Source organism: Triticum aestivum, chromosome 4B (assembly GCF_018294505.1).
Source record: "Triticum aestivum cultivar Chinese Spring chromosome 4B, IWGSC CS RefSeq v2.1, whole genome shotgun sequence".
Lineage (NCBI taxonomy): Eukaryota > Viridiplantae > Streptophyta > Magnoliopsida > Poales > Poaceae > Triticum > Triticum aestivum.
In genome coordinates this window covers 305,080,210-305,099,203 of record NC_057804.1, presented here as the reverse complement: position 1 = coordinate 305,099,203, position 18,994 = coordinate 305,080,210, and the positions used below count along the sequence as shown (strand labels likewise).

Genomic DNA, 18,994 nt, shown 5'->3' with positions numbered 1-18,994 from the left:
CATGGGAGACGGCGGCGGCCGGATCCATGGGAGACGGGGATGGGAGGCGGCGGACGAAGCCAGGGGAGATGGGGGGGAGGTAGCGGCCGGAGCCATGGGAGACGGGGCGGGAGGCGGCGGGAGGATCCAGGAGACGGGGGCGGGTTACGGCGACCAGAGCCAGGGGAGACGGGGGCGGGATGCGGCAGACGGAGCCAGGGAAACGGGACGGGATGCACCGGCGATGTTGGCAGGATAGGTTGGTGGTAGAGGCGTGAAGTGAGGGTCATGGCTCGTGGATAAGTTGTCCAGAGTACAGATCGCTTCTATATGGGGCGCAAAGTAACAAAATAATATTTTGTTATTAGTAACAAAATAGTCCAGCCCTATCATTAAACCTTGAACCTTTAAACTATGGATTTTCTTTTAATCACGGCCATAGGTTTAGCGTGCCTCTACGCCACTTGGCGTAACGGGTCCACCAATTGAAAGCTGGGAGCATGCTGTATGGCACAAAGGCAGTTTCGTAAATCGCCATCCTGCTTTCATTTCCATTTGATTGTCGTGTCGTCGATGAGTTCTGAAACCCAAGCCCCCTTCCCCTCCATTCCCCCGGGCGGAAAATTGGATCTTTTACCCCACTTTATTTCTCCATTTGGTAATTTGCCTCCTGAAAGACTATCAGGTGGGGTCCGGGACCACTGTCATTGAGACAATCAAAGGACAAATCATCAAACACCATGGCGGCAAATCATCAAACCCCCCTCCCCGGGCTTAACCACCTCGAGAAAGAGTAAGGCTGGTCACAATGGGCAAGAACATAAGCTAGTAACTTACACACTTCCATAGACTATGTTACTACCTCCATAGTGGATAGGAACATCTATGTATTGTCATGCAATGATGTATTTATTAGGTTATAGACTCATTGTTTCTTGAAATGTGTGATGTTCCGGTAACTTAGCTAGTTACTACAACCACATCTCTCTTCATTAAATACGTGTCACATAAACAAAGTTGTATTGAAGTGTGTGATGTTACTCCTAAGTTTCTCCTCACTGTGACCAGCCTAAAGCCAGAAAGGAAGCTACACCCACCGAATCCAACAACCGAGAAGGAGGAGGAGGGAGGGAGGGAGGGAGCGAGCGAGCGAGAGTGCTGACGATGCAGCAGGCGATGTCCTTGCCCCCGGGAGCGGTCGGCGCGGTGTCCCCGCCGGCCGGCATCACCACCGAGCAGATCCAAAAGGTTCGATCCGTGCCTCCTTCCTGCTAGGGTTACGCAGATGCTTCCTTCAACCTATTGATTCAACCATAGGCCTCACCCTATTCGTTCCTGGTTAGAGAAATATCGCCCCTATTTTGCTATCCTCCCGCTCTTAGTCTCAGGTGATCAGATCAGATTCCTCGCTTGGCAGTTTATCAAAAAAAAAAAAAATCCTCGCTTGGCTAACTGTATGTGGTGGCGCATTCAGAAAAGCTACAGAAGCATGTCTATGCAAGAGGATATTAGAAAAGAAAACAGGATAAGGGCATTGGAAATAGACATACTAATAGTATTGGGAATAGACATGCACTAGTAGGGTTGCTAGGAGATAAGTATCATTGTCTGCCAAAAACCACTGGTGACCATCAATCACGCAGCTGAATGTTGCCAACTCAATGTGGCCTGTGAGCCTCTTGGTTCTGTACCACAATATACGGCTCATCAGCCATGCTCTATGGTGCTACTGCAGACTTACCCTTCTGCATCTGCAAGACGACCTCGTTTGCGTGACCAATGTGGTTTCCACCATCCTCGCCCAGTTGATCATCAACCGACGTGTCACCAGCAGCCGTGCAATACCACTGTCGGACCATGTCCGCTCTGCCACAGAACGTGGCTAGCTTGCGGGTGTCCAGTGACTGTAATTATAGATCGACAATCACCAACCACCACACGATGTAGCCTTTCCACTAGAGGATTGCTGCCCGTATGATGCCACTCATCGGCCCCTTCTCTATGATGCCACTCATCCACAAGCATGGAGTTGGATTTTATTTTGTTAATTGTATTTTTGCTAAATGAATGAGGTTGTTTTACAAAATTAACTGTATACCTATTTCCTCAATGGCGCCCTCCGGATAGCTACAACGAGACCTTGTGCAACATCATCTCTGTGTTTCCAAATCATGGACTCGTGATAGTTACATAAGAAATAAGTTTAACTCCAAGAGAGTCAACTTCAGAAATCATTCATTCAGTAATTGGTATCCATCTGAACACATTTCTATCCGAAAGACTGGTTCAAGAAATATCAATTATGCTGGCACGATAAAAAAGGAAGAATATATGGGACGGCGCTTCTTCGCGAATAAAGTTTCTTCTGTATAGTTCTTACACAACCTTGCAGTGAATGTAAAATCGATGAGTTATGACTATGGAATCCTAGCGGTATAGTATGATCATATACTCATTAAATATATATTAGCTTTTTACTAACACTTGTTTTCTTTTTCAGTATTTGGATGAAAATAAGCAACTTATTTTGGCCATCCTTGAAAATCAGAACCTAGGAAAGTTGGCTGAATGTGCTCAGTAAGTGGCTCGCTAATTTGGTTTAGTGCTTGCAATTACCATATGAAATGTTTATTGTTGGTTTCATATTTTGCAATCAGGGACCTCTCAGCTACTCTTAATTCCTATATACCTCTGTGAGCTCATATTTTATACCTATTACATGCTGTATTGCAGAATACCCTATACCTGCCATTCCCTGTATACTGTTTTCGAAAAATGTCATTTTCCCGCATCCCCAATATCCATATCCACAACGATGAAACTGCTAATGCATTTATTGACCCTTATCTCTCGTTTTATGTGATGTAGCATGAAACTGCATAGCTGCCAGTTTTTTCATTGAAGTTATGTGTATGACATTCCAAATACAAACCCCTGTCTTCTGTATTCGAGACATGTTTTGGTCGAAAAATGGTTTCCACTATAAAGACAGCAGCGGATTACAAATGAAATAGACGATCTATCGTTACATAATACTCAGATTCGAGGACCATGTCAGTGTCTTTTAACAGCATCGTTGTTAGTAGTGTCTTGCTCATCTAGACTTGTTGCTTCTTTTCGTACAGTACTCTTACTAAAAATAAGATGTTTCTAGTACATTTGTGGTTGTCCTGTGTATGCGACGTAAATTTGAGTTTTGGCCCAGTGATTACTGATTATTTGCAATCTTTGTCCAGTAATAACTCTTTTCACTTATGAAGTTCCTACAATTGATAGTGTACGCCTTGGTTCTCTTTTCTTTACTAATGTATTTTTTCTTTTACTAAAATACTGTAGGGAAGGCACCTACTGCGTGATTTAACAAATCTATCTTCAGTTTTCAACTATTCATGCATGTTGTCTTTACCTTTTGTGAGGATTTTTTTTGACTGAAATGCCACATAATGCCTTCAAGTCAAACTTTAAATGAATTCCTAAGCCTCCACATGTTTTGATGATTTTAAGGAGATGGAGTGTAAAATTCAAGATTTGCATTATACGATAAAAAAGTTTATGATTAACTCCACCTGTTTCTGTCTGAATTACTTCTGTCGATTCTGATAAAACTTAATCTCTAGAGGCACGACTTTAATCTTTGTAAAATCAGACTGTTGCCGGTGGTTTCGCAGTTGACAACTATTAAAATTTCATATAGGCAGATTAGTTTGAGTATTGAGCTAAATTTCTTGTCCGTTGGGTTAAGGACCCCATATGGAGAGATACATGAATCAAAAGGACCTACATTTGGTGTTCGGAGAAGGCCTATGATAAGATACCGCGGAATGTCATGTGGTGAGCCTTGGAGAAACACAAAGTCCCAACTAAGTACATTACGCTCATCAAGGGCATGTACGGTAATGGTGTGACAAGTGTTCGAACAAGTGATGGCGACACTGATGACTTTCCAATTAAAATAGGACTGCACCTAGGGTCAGCTTTGAGCCCTTATCTTTTTGCCATGGTGATGAATGAGATCACAAGGCATATACAAGGAGATATCCCATGGTGTATGCTCTGTGCGGATGATGTAGTGCTAGTCGATGATAGTCAGACGGGGATTAATAGAAAGTTAGCTATGGAGACAAACTTTGGAATCGAAAGGTTTTAGGCTTAGTAGAAATAAATGGATGTGTGGCCACACAAGAAAGAATCGGATCCGGAGTGATGATATACGTGATAGAGTTGGGTTAGCACCGATTGAAGACAAGCTTGTCCAACATCGTGTGAGATGGTTTGAGCATATACAACGCAGGCCTCCGGAAGCTCCAATGCATAGTGGATGGTTAAAGCGTGCTGATAATGTCAAGAGAGGTCGAGGTAGATCAAACTTGACATGGGAGGAGTCTGTAAAGAGAGATCCGAAGGACTGGAATATCACCAAAGATGGTCATGGATAGGGGCGCGTTGAAGTTAGCTATCCACGTGCCAGAACCATGAGTTGGTTTTGAGATGTTATGGGTTTCAGCTCTAGCCTACCCCAACTTGTTTGCGACTAAAGGCTTTGTTGTTGTTATTGGGTTAAGGACCCCATATGCGTTGCTAGTTTTGGTTGTCAATTGATAGGGCTATACACAAGCTTGTAATGTAGTTTCTGGTGCAGAGAGAGAACCAGCCATTGTGGTCATCATATGATGTGCCTACCTTAGGCAAATGCTTCCCTGTACGTGGATGTGTGATATTGCTGATGCATTTAGAATAACAGTGTTTATGCTCTGGACTTTCAGATATCAAGCTCAGCTCCAAAAGAATCTCTTGTATCTAGCTGCTATCGCGGATGCCCAACCACCACAGAACCCTGCAAGTCGCCCCCAGGTTAGTCTGTGTAGTCAGTTTTCCATTTTGCGAAAAGATGGTCTGTGGTGCTCAGTTATTTATTTTGCAAACAGATGGTGCAGCAGCCTGGTAGTATGCAAGGTGCAGGGCATTACATGTCACAAGTACCAATGTTCCCTCCAAGAACGCCTTTAACCCCACAGCAGATGCAAGAGCAGCAGCAAGCCCAGGCCCTTTCTTTCCCCGCCCAGATGGTCATGAGACCAGGCACCATCAACGGCATGCAGCTGCCTATGCAAGCAGCCGGCGACCTCCAGCCAGCAGCAGCACCTGGAGGTAGCAAGCAGGACGCCGTAGTGGCTGGGGCCAGCTCGGAACCATCTGGCACCGAGAGCCACAAGAAGGCGGGAGCAGAAAAGGAGGTGAGCGCTGATGTAGCAGAACAATCCTAAGCTGTTAGTGTTAGGCAAACATAACGCCATGTATTATGTATACTATAAGAAAGAAAGAAAGCTCGTCTTATCTGTCGTTTAGAACAAGCTTTTAGATTGATGATGATGATGATGATGATGATGATGATGGTGTGTTCTGTCCGGGATTGTTATCTCACTCACTTTAAATTGTTGTAGGCTTGTACTAGCAATTGTGGAATAACTCGCCAGCCCGTTGTCCAAGTCAGATGATTTACCTTTTGTTTACTCCGCTAGTATTTGCTTGCTTTGACAGGTGAAATAGTGAGTGAATGGTCAGTGTGGTGGACGTTTTTCTCGGTTATCTAGTGATACAACCCAAGTTGCAGCTTTTTCAGGCAAATTACTCCCACTGGACATTGCCGCGTTGCAAGATCGCCTTGCAGTCGCAGCTCGGCAAATCCGGTGGAAGCATATCACTGAAAACCGGCGGGTAATCTGCAGTAGCAGCGAAACATGGAAAGCGGGGTCCAAACCCAAACCAAACCACCACAATCGTGAACGGCCCCAAGTACTTGTAGGAAAGCTTGCGACATGGACGATTGACCACCTTTTGCTGTGCATGGGGCTCAAGTTTGAGGACGCCTACTGCAAATTGTCACTCTGCGCATTTGTGTTGTGCTCAGCCTGAGCCTTCATCCTAGCCTAAGCTTGAGATAGATCAATGTGGTCTTGATAATCAACCGCAGTCTCAGCAATCGATGAGTTGTGGGAAGTGGCAATATTCGGCATACCTCCAAAGTCGGGCTCCATCTTGTCAAGTGCACGAAATGGAGAGCAACCCAAACTGTGATGATTGCTACTACACCAAAATTCAGCCATTGGAAGCCAACAACGCCGAGTTCTGACTCCATCTTGTACTGCACAGCGTAGCCATTGGTTCACCCGCTCCTCTTGTGTGTGTTGGGTGCTACTTGCTGTTGCCGTTGTGTTGTATCTCAGTCCCTCTTATGATAATGAAAATAGTTTAGGCCGGCGTAAGCCCGCCGTAGCACCGTCAAAAAAAGTCTGCGGGTGATGTCTAGTGCTGTAGAGAAGAGTATTACCCACATCTTTGAAGACATCTTTCCAAATATGGCTGGTAAATATGGTGTCATGATCTAAAATTATTGACTGTAACACCATATAATCTGACCACTTGATCCACAAAAAGCTTTGAAGCGGTATGAGCTATGTATGTGTGATGCAAGGATATAAAGTCCATCACATTTCCGCCCTTTCACGGTGAAATCCATGGTAATTTCCTGCCAAGGAGTTTAAAGAGGTGGCAGTGGTGACTAACTGGTTTCAGATTGGTATGCTTGGCTTGTTGACAAATGCTGCATTGTCTGTGTCAGAAGGGAGAGAGGGATTTTATGGAATTATTCGTTGTATTGCTTGAGCCTCGTGGGTATATATATAGAAGTACATGGTCATCTTGGAGTACAAGATAAGATAGAATATTTTCTAGTCTATCCTATGTTTCTAATCTAATCAATATACTCAACATTCCCCCGCAGTCACAACGGTAGCGACGCAGACGGTGGGACTGGAGAAGAATCCGAAGGTAAGCCGACAGACACCCCCCACAGTCGTAACGGTCGATGCATCGCGGAGTCGTGCTGGAGTGACAACCGACGAGGTTGCTCAAGCAAAACGGTAGCCCTTTGTGTCGTTGTCGATGTAGCCGAGAGCGTGTGTGATGGAGCCTGGTCGAGGTAGCCAGCGAAAAATGACGCGGTCGATGTCGAGTCGGGGTAGCCGGTGTCGAGGAAGTCGCCGTGGAGCCGTGGGCGCAAGGAGCCGAGTTAGTCATGGGCGCAGTGGTATCGAGGTAGTGGCGCGCCAGAAGGAGGATGGTGTTGACGAGGCGTCGCGGCGGGTTTGCCAAGCCCGGGGATACGTCGTGGACGAAGGCATGCACCGGTGTTGCCAACACCGAGCATGCGTAGACGGACGAAGACGAAGTTGACGAAGCGCCGCACCAGGCTTGCCAGGCCTGGGGACACGTCGTGGACGAAGGCATGCGGCGGTGTTGCCAGCACCGGGTATGCGTAGATGAGGGACCTGCATGAGCTGTATGCCATGTCGAAGAAGTTGAAGGGGCCAGCAGAGAAGAACTCGACGACGGTTGCGGCACCAATCGGCGCGGGGCCCATGTCGCCCGCGGTTGTCGGAGTAGACGAAGTGGTCGGGGTAGATGACGGTGACGCTGGCGACGGGCTGGTGCTGGACGAAGACGAAGGAGGTGGGCGGATGGCGGCGGCGGCTACGGGGGTAGCGGCGGCAGCGACCAAAGTAGAGCGGTGACGGTAGCGGCGGCGACGGCTACGGGGGTAGCGGCGGCAGCGACCAAAGTAGAGTGATGACGGTAGCGGCGGCGGCTAGGTTAGGAGCGCGGCGGCGGTGCTCGAAGTAGGCGAAGAACCCTGACAGCGTGACAAAGACCGGCGCGGACGGTGGCGTTCCCGCGCCAAAGGAGGTGGCGCGGCGTATGCCACGGGAAGTCGATGCGCGGGGACGACGGTGGACCGCGGGCCGCGACGCTACGGCCCGAAGGGGTGAAGCAGTGGCGACAGGCAGATCGTGGCGACGGCGGGGACCGCGGACCGCGGCGCTACGACCCGAAGGGGCGGCGCAACGGTGAAACTCGGGTCGGTGCAACCGCAGGAACGAACTCGGGATGTCGGCGTGAACCGCGTGCCACGCTTGCTACGGCACGACGAGGCGACGCGCGGGTCGGTGCAGCGACGGGATGGCTTGAAGCGGACGACCTCGGGGCGGCTGGGGACCGCGGGCCACGGCACTACGGCCCGAAGGGGCGACGCAGTGATGACGCGGGTCGGTGCAGCCTGGAGAAGAACCACGGGACGGTGGCGCTGCGGCCCAACGGGGTGACGCAATGGCAGCCCGATGCTCGATCGGTGGAGGGGCACGCTATACTCGGGGATGATCTTCAGGGGACCTGCGGAGGCGCGCAAACAACGGGCCAGATCATTCGCGCGGCATGAATGGAGCGGAGCAGCAGACAGGTGATCAATCTAACCTCTTACGGGGTCGAGGATGCGATTGCTGGACGGACCGATGAAGTCGGTGTAGCTGTATATGGCCGGACGTAGCATGAGGCAGGCCAGCGAGACACGCGCGAGCAAGAGGCGTCAAGGCCAACGTAGTAGTACTCACGTACACGTGACACGGAAGTGCCATGCACCCAACGCGTTCACGTACTTGACCTGGGGCCATATGCCTACCGCGTGGATCAGCTAGCCACATCATGCGCGAGTAGTGGACCCACCAGCACACCTTCCGTGACGCGTGCAGCCTGGAGCCCGTGAAACAGCTGATCCAATGGAGACGGGAGTGTTGGTGCAGGAGCCCGATAGAATCAAGGCGTGGGGACCGGCGCGGAGTGACCGATGGACGGATGCGCGGACGGGCCGCCGTGTGCCACGCGAGACCGCCAAGTCGAGAAGGCGCCGATGCAGTCAATGCTAAAGTTGGAGTAGAGGCGCGGTGATCGAGTGTGGTGGTGGACGACGCAAATCGATCAAGTTTAAATCGAAAAACCGAAAAGAAAACGCTGATCAAACTGACCGACGGGAGACAGGGAAACCTGAAGCAAGGGCTTGGGAAAAGACTCTCTAGGATAGCCGATCAACACGACCGGCGGACGAAACTCTAGATATGGGCGGCGCGGCCTCCGACGGCGGTCACGGAGGCCGACCACCCCGGGGGCGGCGCGCGGGTGCGTAAGCGACGGCGACGGGGTTTAGGATCGATTAAGCTGATACCATGTTAGAAGGAAGAGGGGGATTTTGTGGAATTATTCGTTGTATTGCTTGAACCTCATGGGCATATATATAAGAGCACATGGTCATCTTAAAGTATAAGACAAGACAGAATATTTCCTAGTCTATCCTATGTTTTCAATCTAATTAATATACTCATGACAAAAAAACTCCACAACTAGCTTCAAGCCGGGCCACTAGTGCAACTTCTTTGCTCTCTGGTAAGTAGGAGTGTCCGGAATGCCCCCAATAGCGGTGCCGTGCAAGGCAGCGATTAATTTGGTTTGCAAAGCCAAATTGTTGCCAATTACCAATCGTCCTTGGTATTTTATCAGCTCATGTTCCAAAGAGAATGAATGGCCAATTGTTGAAGTAGTTCTAGCATATCAGTGTCATTGTTGTAAGAAATCTTAAACCTCTTGTATCCAATCTCAGGGTGACAAACAGACATGGCCTGAGTTTCATAGCAATGACCAATGCGAGACACAGAATCTGCAGCTCCATTCTCTATTTATTTTTTATTTTTTGTATTTGAACTAAAATTGTAAGCAAACTAACTTTGCCATAGCTTTGCGCTGCAAATTCGTTGTCGCCTGCTGATCAGAAAGAGAGCACAAACTTGTGATCAGTCCAAATAGTGAAAGGACCTCTCTGCAGGTATTGTCTCCATTTATCCACCGCCATCATGACTGACATTAACTCCTTTTCATACATAGAGAGCTTGCAGTTCATGACGCTCATCGCCTTGCTCATATAGGCAATCGGATGGCCTCGCTGCATGAACACAGCCATCACACCAGTGTTGAATGCGTCGTTTTCCACTTCAAGGGAGGGAGGGACGGAGGGAGGGGGAGAGAGAGAGAGGGATTCAGAATTCACCTTCTACCTGCTCTACACGCACGCTAGTCCTGGCACTTATAGCAGGCAGAGAACACACGGTTACATGTGGCCCTGAGGTCCACAGAACCAGCTCACAGACAGCTGGGCCCTTTATCGCTCGGCTATCCACCTGCTGGTTCATCATGGGCAGGTGACCATCACAGTAGACGATGGCATCTCTTTCCGAAAGAAAGATAAATACAAGCAAATTACGACTCAACTCACAGCAAGGTGGTATAGCAAAATGTAGCATCAAAAAACAAATTCCAGTAGCAAGCAAATTATATATCAGTAATATGGTTCCTCTCTTGTAGCAATTCCCAAGCGACAATAGAAAACAAAAACAGAACAACCACCTTCATCATTTTCTCCACTACATCGGTGAAACTGAGCTGAGGGCACACAGGTTCGACGGTGGCAATGCATACCTTTCCTATCACAAACCATATCAAATGGAAACCAATACTGAGATGGTTATTTTCGCCGCCTTCTCCTTGTGACTTGTTGTGGGAACTTGAGGGGTGCTGGAAGCGTCATAAAAAATGGTTTAAAAGCACCTGTTGACACGGACTTGCATCCCAGCTGGTCATAATATGGTTTAAGCATCTGGCGGTTCATTTTCAAGTCCGCACATATATCCGTAGGTTCAGATCTGAAGTCATCAGCAAAAAGTGTGAGTACTAAAATGTAATTGACCAGAAGCTCGTGCTTCTCTGTCGACAAGGAAGAAGACCCTGGCTCCGTGAACACCAGCAACAGCTTGCGGTGCACCGCCTGTGGGATCATTGGTCCACGGATGGTCTGGTCTTTTTCTTTTCTTTTCTGCTTGGACATGGAGCTGTTGCGCGCCAACAACGACAGGAGATGTGTGATATAGGATAGTATCCAAGCAAGCCTTTCCTGATCTTCACCCTACAAAACAAGACAAAAGCTAATGATTTTACATCACGTGGAATAATATGTGAAGCAACTCCTTCTAAATTAAGTTTAGCACAATATTGGGCGGACAGCTAGTTTTCCATCATTAACTGCATAATATTGGGCAGCATAACTACGTAAATATCTAGAAAGCAAAAACATGGAAAAGTAGCAACAATAGTGTCTTGATATCTGTCATCCAAATACAACAACAGAAAGAATGTGTGCCCCGCATCACACATAAACTGCCTACGGAGTAAGGATGCATCCTAGACAGATCCACTGCAGAAAAATATCACGACAACGTAAAAATATCAGGTTTTCTTCTCAACAATCCTGCTCAAGTCTAGAATAAAGCTAGTTTCAAGAAGCTGGATACTACTGTGAGCATGCTGGTATTGAAACAAAACAAGATCTTGCAAGCGCCAGATAACACGAAAAGACATAGAAAACCATCACTATTTACCTGAAGCTCCTGTAACTTATTCACACGATTCGAGACAAAACTCCCATAGCCTTTCAAACCAAATTCTCCCGATTCAAAGTGTCCCACAATATCTAGAAGGTGTGGTCGTATATTTTTTGGAATGATCTCATCAAAAAGATATGCCTTTTCAGATGTATCTGCAGCAGGATCATAAGGTGGAATGTTGCGAACTTCCACTGATGCCTGACTATCAGTGGCATCTGCAGTGGTCTTGGACTCTCCGAGATCAAGGTCCAAATAAGCAGAAGGGTCATTCCTTTGTTCTTTTAGTGACTTCCACTTATTATCCTGCAAGGAATAGGAATACATATCTTCAACTGAACCAAACCATGTTTGTATCCAAAACTTAAGTGTTAAGCATGTCAGAGGATACTGTTAAGATGGAAGAAGAGGAGAAGAAGAAAAATAGTCCTGTAACATCATGAAAATGGCTGTGACCTATTTAAAATGGAAAATGTTATGTTCACACATGTAACAAGTCTGTGGAAGCTTATTTTTACTTTAAAAACCAGTTACATACATATACAAGAAAGTATTTTCTTGTCACACTAAAAAGAGAGAGGAAAAGCCCAAGTTTATCTAAATGCACAAAACTATTGTAGCAAGAGGTATATTATTTTCATGACAGTTCATGCTAAATATTTGCATTATTACAACAAGAAAAAACAGTGACACCTTACATTCATGACCATTATGTTCTACTCCCTCCGTCCCAAAATAAGTGACACTTATTTTGGGACAGAGGGAGTACTACCTTACAAAATTCAACGCTCAGGCTCACAGCATGAAATAAAATAATTACAAAAGAACCAAATATAGTCAACAGCAAAGACAGTAGACCCTGTACCACAAACATACCTTATCCTTATCTTTCTTGGTCCCATAAGCCTGGGTAAGATCTTGCCTGTTCAATTCAGTATCTGCTACAGAAGAACCTGCTTCTGCTGCTGACTGTTGTGAATGAGCCGGTTGCTGCACTTCAAAGTGTGGCTCTAGCCTCAAAATCTGTTTGGAAATACAAACATTCAGAATAACGCTACATATCCTCCAATCACAAATGCTAATCTTATTCGAACTAAATAAACCTTAGATACATTCAAATGTAGACCATTATAATGGTCATACTGAGAAAGAAAATTCCCTTGCGGCAGTTCAGATACCATCTCACCAACCACAGGAACTCGGAGCAGGCACATCTGCTCACAAAAACTTAAATTATGCTAGCGATGTCACAGAATCACCCAGTTGCAGCATTTATTTTGAATTAAGGAGGTTAACCATAAAACCAATTACAGATTAGCGCAGTTCCAATGCCCACCCGAAATCTCTTGTTCCTTTGAGCAAGCATGTCAGTTCTTAGGACAAGAATTGATTTATAAACGGACTAGAACTGCTTATAAATATAAACGGGATCAATAACATTTCACGTCAACTAAGAACAATACTACTTTATGTAGAATTGCTTAAACAAGACCAAAGAAACTTTGGCGCCATCGGGATGGAGGTGCTCACCTTGTTGGAGGAGATGGGGACAATCTTAAGGGTGCCAGTGGCCTTGTCGAGGACGCCGAGGGCGTAGCCGCAGAGCTGCGGCGCAGCGGCCTCGCCGGCGTAGCTCCGGCCGACGAAGTCGGGGCCTCCACCAGGGGCGCCGACCACTAGCTCGACGCGGTTATGGTGCTTCTCGTGGCAGAACAACCGCGCACGTGGGGGCTCTGCGGCCGCAAGGGGGTCGTAGCCCGTCGGGAAGTAGCCGACGACGGGGGCGGCGGCGCCATGAAAGGAGGCATCTACAGTGACTTCGATGGCCTTGCGCTTCTTGGAGTACCTCTTCTTCTTCTTGAAGGAGGTGGCAGGGGACGGGTTCGTTTCGTGGCTCGCCATTGGGGACGGCTCTAGGGTTTTGGAGGTCGTCCAGTGCTAGGGTTTTTTCGCTTAAGGCTGAGAGGAAGAATGGATGTTTGCACGCAAGTCCTCCACAACCACAACATTGCGCTTCATTTAAGCTTTATCTCAATCCAGTACCTGGGTTCTCTCTCTCAAAAAAAAAAAGAGTACCTGGGTATATTAGGCCAATTCCACCGCGCGACCCCAAACGGACGTCCGCTTTGCCCGAATTTTATCCGTTTGGGTAGGGCGATAGGGTCGCGTCCGGGCCTGTCATGAGAGCGGTGGCCGTGCGGCCGCATCCTTTGGCCCCATCTTGTCTGCCTCCAAAGAGAACAACGTTTCAAATACTAGCGACCTAGTTCACGCCAGCGGCCCTAGCTCACGCCGGCAACAGAGCCAGCGGCCTACATGTCCTCAGCGGCAACACAGCCAGCGGCCGACAACACAACCAGCCTCCAAAATGAATAGTTTTGTTCGCCGGCAACACAGCCAGCCTCCAAAATGAATCTGTTTCTCGCCGGCACACAGCCAGCGGCCTAGCGGGCGGCACCCACGCCAGCCTTCAAAAAGAACGGCCACGGCCGATCGGACGACCTAGTTCAGGTCGTCGGCGTCGAACATCTCCTTCTGCCTGGCCTCGAACCAGCTCCTCGTCTTCTCGCTCATCTTGGTCAAGTCCATGCTTATAATCGCAAGGGCCACCTCCTTTGCATTGGTTGCGGCATTGGTGGCCTCGATGTCGAGCTGCCTCTACCTGGCCTTGACATTGGCGGCCTCGATGTCGAGTTGCCTTTGCCGGGACACCTCCTCCATGTCGATCTTCCTCTTCTTGGCTGCCTCCTCCATCTCAATCTTCTTCCTCTGAACCTCTAGGTATTGCTTCATTTGCTTGTCCTTACTTTGCCGCTTCTTCTCGTCCGTCACATCCTTTTGAGACATCATGCATGCAAAGTCTCATGCAAGGCCATGGATGAGGCATCACGTATGTCGTCCACCTTGGAGTTGGTCTTGCCCCTCGGCCTCTTCAACGCCTCGCCATCTCCACCTCCGGCGAACTTGGTCGTCTTCTTGCCTCTCTTCCTTTGAAGTTCACAGTATTGATCCTTAAACTTAGGGCAATTATTGATGATCGTCCAACAATGCGTAAGAGTGAATGGCTTGTCATTGTGTTGGGCCTTGAATGCTTCCAAAGATTGAAATGCCTACACCACATGATCAACAAGAATTGGACATGCAAACATATACAAGGTCAAAGTCTCATGGCTGTAGCAAGGAAAGGACTAGAATGAGGAGAGCATACCATGTCCCCAATGTCGGGACCACTCACTGGTCATGCTTCAACGCTCTCAAATGCGGGGCAATACTTGTTGCACTCTTGTTGGATGAACAACCACCTCTTTTGAATCGAGGTGATGCCACGGTTGCTTGTAATTTGGTAGGGCTCAAACATCTTTCTTTCATGGAAAGTTTTGTGGACTCTCGTCCAAAAAACTAGGCCTTTTTGTTGCGCGCCCCTCCTCAGATCTTGGCTAATCTCTATCCAACATTGGCAAATTAACTTGTCCTCCTATGAGGACATCAATACCATTGTTACACCCACAGCCCCTGCTGCTATACATACTGGACCAATTATTAGAGCTCGCGCACGCCAACTAAATTACCAGGTACTTTCGTTTCTTGGTAATGATTCTAATGTTCATGAGAATATGATGTTGCCTAAATTGGATACATTTGTTTTGCTTACAAATGAAGGGTCTAGCTTGGAGAAGGATGAACATTGGAGCAAGACCAAGCATGGAGATGATGGCATGCGCAAGGGAAACAAGAACAGAGTTACAAGTGATGATTTCAGGAATTTGAAGCCACCATAATGAGTGCATAAAGCCTTGGACGAAATATACAAGATGCCACTTCATAAATTTCGTCCAGAGGCTATTCTATGTGTTGCGTCACCTTTTTATTGGGTCAGGCACATATAATTTCGAAATACATAGTATAGGATATTTTTAGAGTCCGTATGTGTGGGGAACAAGAGATAGGGTTGGTTTCGGACCCCTACACCAAGGGCCACGAAATTCCCCCCACTTCCTCCATATATACAACCCTCAGGGAACAGTTTAGACTTTGGGTTTTGTTTAGATTAAAAGTTTGCCATAGCTGCAACTTCGCGTACTTTGTTTGCGTTCAACGACAAGACAAAGGCGTCTCAGAACCCCACCTTCATTAATAAAGCTTTCCTCTTATATTCGCAATATCCAGATTGCAATCTCAGTTTCTTGCTTGTTCTTCGTTTGCCCGCAGGAAAACAGGCCCTCGTGGTCAGGTTGATCGTGCTCCGGCGTGGTCAATAACCCTCGGAAGTTGGTTTAGCGATTGCTAAGGTGCGACGTCTCGCACGTTCGTAGTCGGATCGTCAAGGTCGACTCCCGTAGAAAATGATAGCCACCATCTCATCGAAAGACGGGACACTTTTGCCTCTATCAAGTGGTATCAGATTTCCAAGTTGCTCGGTGAGATTTTACAGTTTTTTGTAGTTTAGATCGAGTCTGTTCTTCATACCTACGGTCCACGAAAAAGCCAAAAAAGGGTTAGTTCCTCATATCCGAACCAATTTGAGCCTTTGCATAATCTTTTTAGAGTTTTTGCATTGTTGAATTTGCGGTTGCATCGTCGTGTCTAGTTGTTGGTCTTAGTGTCTAGTCTTTTAGAGTTTCGAGTTCTGTTCACAAGTTGTCACGCCGCCGCCACATCATCATCGTCACCGCTGCCATATACCCACCATCATCGTCACCGCTGCCATATACCATCATCGTCATCACCGCTGCCATATACCACCATCGTCATCACCGCTGCCATCTACCACCATCGTCATCACCGCAGCCATATACCACATATCCACCGCCATCACGATAATCCGAGTCCACCTGCAACATATATCCGCCACCAGTCCGAGTTCCACCAGATTCATCTCCGCCACCAGTGCGAGTTCCACCAGATTCATCTCCGCCGTCAGTCCTAGTCCGAGTCCAGTATTTTGTTACTCTGTTTTGGATTTCGAGATCACGCCATACTCCGAGTCGTGACAGAGGACTCCCGAACTTCCGTGTTACCCGTAGTAGTAGAAAAATAGTTCCAGTTTAAAAAAAACTAAGTCTGGAAAATTCTGGCTAGGCAGTTTCTAGACCATTTGTAGACTTTTTCGAAAAAAAATGTTGCGGAGCAAAAAAAAAAGAGGAAAAAAGTGCAAAAACAAAAAGTGACAAAAAAAGAGAAAAAAATTCAGAGTGTGCTCCTCCCTTATTTACGTGCAGCGTTGTGATTTTATTAGTGTTCTAGGCTCGCGTCTCTAGCACGGTCTAGCCTAGGACCAGCACAGTACCGTCGTTGAGCGTTTACTTTGCATCTCTGAATTGATTATTGCTGACCCTTTTTGCTACCATATTATAAGCCTTCCCAGCTCCACATACATCTACGTCGTGCATTTGACTCTCCCTGATAATCACTCTAGCCAAGCTTTGAGAGTTTTGAATACAACGGTTGTCGATCACCACCTGCTGCTGGGTAAGAACTGGTAAGAATTTGAGATTCACTTGACGGATTTGTGACACCCGACCACCACCATATTCCAGTAGTTTGTAGGATCATATTCTTGTCTGTTTCTATTGCTGCTAACTATGTGTCACGCCCAATATGCGACCCTATCCAAAAGGAACTCGAAGGTCCCACCAAGGATAGACCCGCATATAGAAACGCTTTTGCAAGGTGGATATCATTACATCAACATTACATAATAGATGGGGATACATACAAGAGGCATACAATGCCACACGAATACAACATCACAATACATAAGAGCATCATCCGGCTACGGATGAAACACAAACAGAAACTCAAACGACATCCACCCTGCTAGCCTAGGCTGCCGACCTAGAACCTATCCCTGATCGAAGAAGAAGCAGAAGAAGAACTCAATGCAAGCAAAGCATCGTTCTCGCGTCATGATCATCGCACAACCTGTACCTGCAACTGTTGTTGTAGTAATCTGTGAGTCACGAGGACTCAGCAATCCCATTATCATGGGTATCAAGACTAGCAAAGCTTAAAGGGAACGGAAGGGGTAAAGTGGTTAGGCTGCAGCAGCGACTAAGCATATATGGTGGCTAACATACGCAAATAAGAGCGAGAAGAGAGCAAGCGGAACGGTCGTCAACTAGTAATGATCAAGAAGTGATCCTGAACTCCTACTTACGTCAAACATAACCCAGAAACCGTGTTCACTTTCCGGACTCTGCCAAAAAGAGACCATCACGGCTACACACGCGGTTGATGCATTTTAATTCGGATCTGGTGTCAAGTTATCTACAACCAGACATTAACAAATTCCCATCTGCCTATAACCGCAGGCACGACTTTCGAAAGATTATACCCTGCAGGGGTGTCCCAACTTAGCCCATGATAAGCTCTCGCGATCAACGAAGGATATACCTTATCCCAGGAAGACCTGATCAAACTCGGAATCCCGGTTTACAAGACATTTCGACAATGGTAAAACAAGACCAGCAAAGCCGCCCGATGCGCCGACAATCCCGATAGGAGCTGCACATATCTCGTTCTCAGGGCAACACCGGATGAGACATCCTACGAGTAAAACCAAACCTCGAGTTTCCCCGAGGGGGCCCCGTAGTCTACTCGGTTCGGACCAACACTTAGACAAGCACTGGCCCGGGGGGGGGGGCTAAAATAAAGATGACCCTTGGGTTGGCCGACCCAAGGGAAAGGGATAGGTGGTGGTGAGGCAAATGGTAAAACCAAGGTTGGGCCTTGCTGGAGGAGTTTTATTCAAAGCAAACTGTCAAGTGGGTCCCATAAATCACCCGACCGCGTAAGGAACGCAAAATCCGGGAACATAACACCGGTATGACGGAAACTAGGGCAGCAAGAGTGGAACAAAACACCAGGCATAAGGCCGAGTATTTCACCCTTTACCAAGTATATAGATGCATTAATAATATAAGAGATATTGTGATATCCCAACATAAATCCTGTCCACCATGGAGAAATCTTCAACTTCACCTGCAACTAGCAACGCTATAAGAGGGGCTGAGCAAAAGCGGTAACATAGCCAAGCAATGGTTTGCATAGGAAAGGTGTCAAAGGTTAGAGGTTCATGGCAATTTGGGATGGCTTGATGAGCAAAAGATAGGTAGCGCAGCAAAGCGATAGAACGAAGCAACTAGTATAGCAATGATAGTAGTGAGATCCAGGGTAGCGGTCATCTTGCCTGAAATCCCGCAAGGAAGAAGAACGAGTCCATGAAGAAGACGAACGGATGAAGCCACGAAGACGAACCAAGCGTAGATGAACGAATCCTCACGAACGCAACGAAACGGGAACTATCGAGAAGAAGCACACAACAAGGTAAACACACCACACATGAACATGACATGATGCACAACAAGCATGATGCATGACAAAGCTACATGAAGCTACTCATGGCAAGAGATGATGCAAACAAGAGCAACACATCAAGGCAAGTTTAAATGAGGCCGGGAACAACATATAACAATTCTGGTAAGTCCTCATATGCAAATTTCGAAATTGGTCCAGATCTGAACAAACATTAAGTTGAAGTTGTTAAACAGCAAGTTAAGATGCACAAAGATGATCTACACGAGATTCTAGTCAAGTTACATATAAAGTTCATTTAGTTCGGAGCTACGGCCTAGAAGATATGAGCGAAAATAAGTTAAACATGGCATTGATGCAAAATGCATACAAACATCAAGCAAACA

General features: G+C 47.1%; 2 protein-coding genes across 2 annotated transcripts; one reads left to right on the top strand and one right to left on the bottom strand.

The window, feature by feature from the left end:
* Positions 1-1,031: 1,031 nt before the first annotated feature.
* Positions 1,032-5,462, top strand: LOC123092056 (GRF1-interacting factor 3). The gene is made up of 4 exons (XM_044513728.1): positions 1,032-1,227; positions 2,480-2,556; positions 4,743-4,830; positions 4,905-5,462. The coding sequence occupies exons 1-4, from the start codon at positions 1,144-1,146 to the stop codon at positions 5,241-5,243; spliced, it is 588 nt and encodes a 195-aa protein (XP_044369663.1). The 5' UTR covers positions 1,032-1,143; the 3' UTR covers positions 5,244-5,462.
* Positions 5,463-10,177: 4,715 nt separating this feature from the next.
* On the bottom strand, positions 10,178-13,292 carry LOC123092055 (DNA-directed RNA polymerase I subunit rpa49; the record flags this gene model as incomplete). Its single annotated transcript, XM_044513727.1, is given in 4 exon segments — positions 10,178-10,819; positions 11,292-11,600; positions 12,171-12,317; positions 12,825-13,292. Coding segments are annotated over 4 exon segments (1,266 nt in total). The 3' UTR covers positions 10,178-10,381.
* Positions 13,293-18,994: the final 5,702 nt, after the last annotated feature.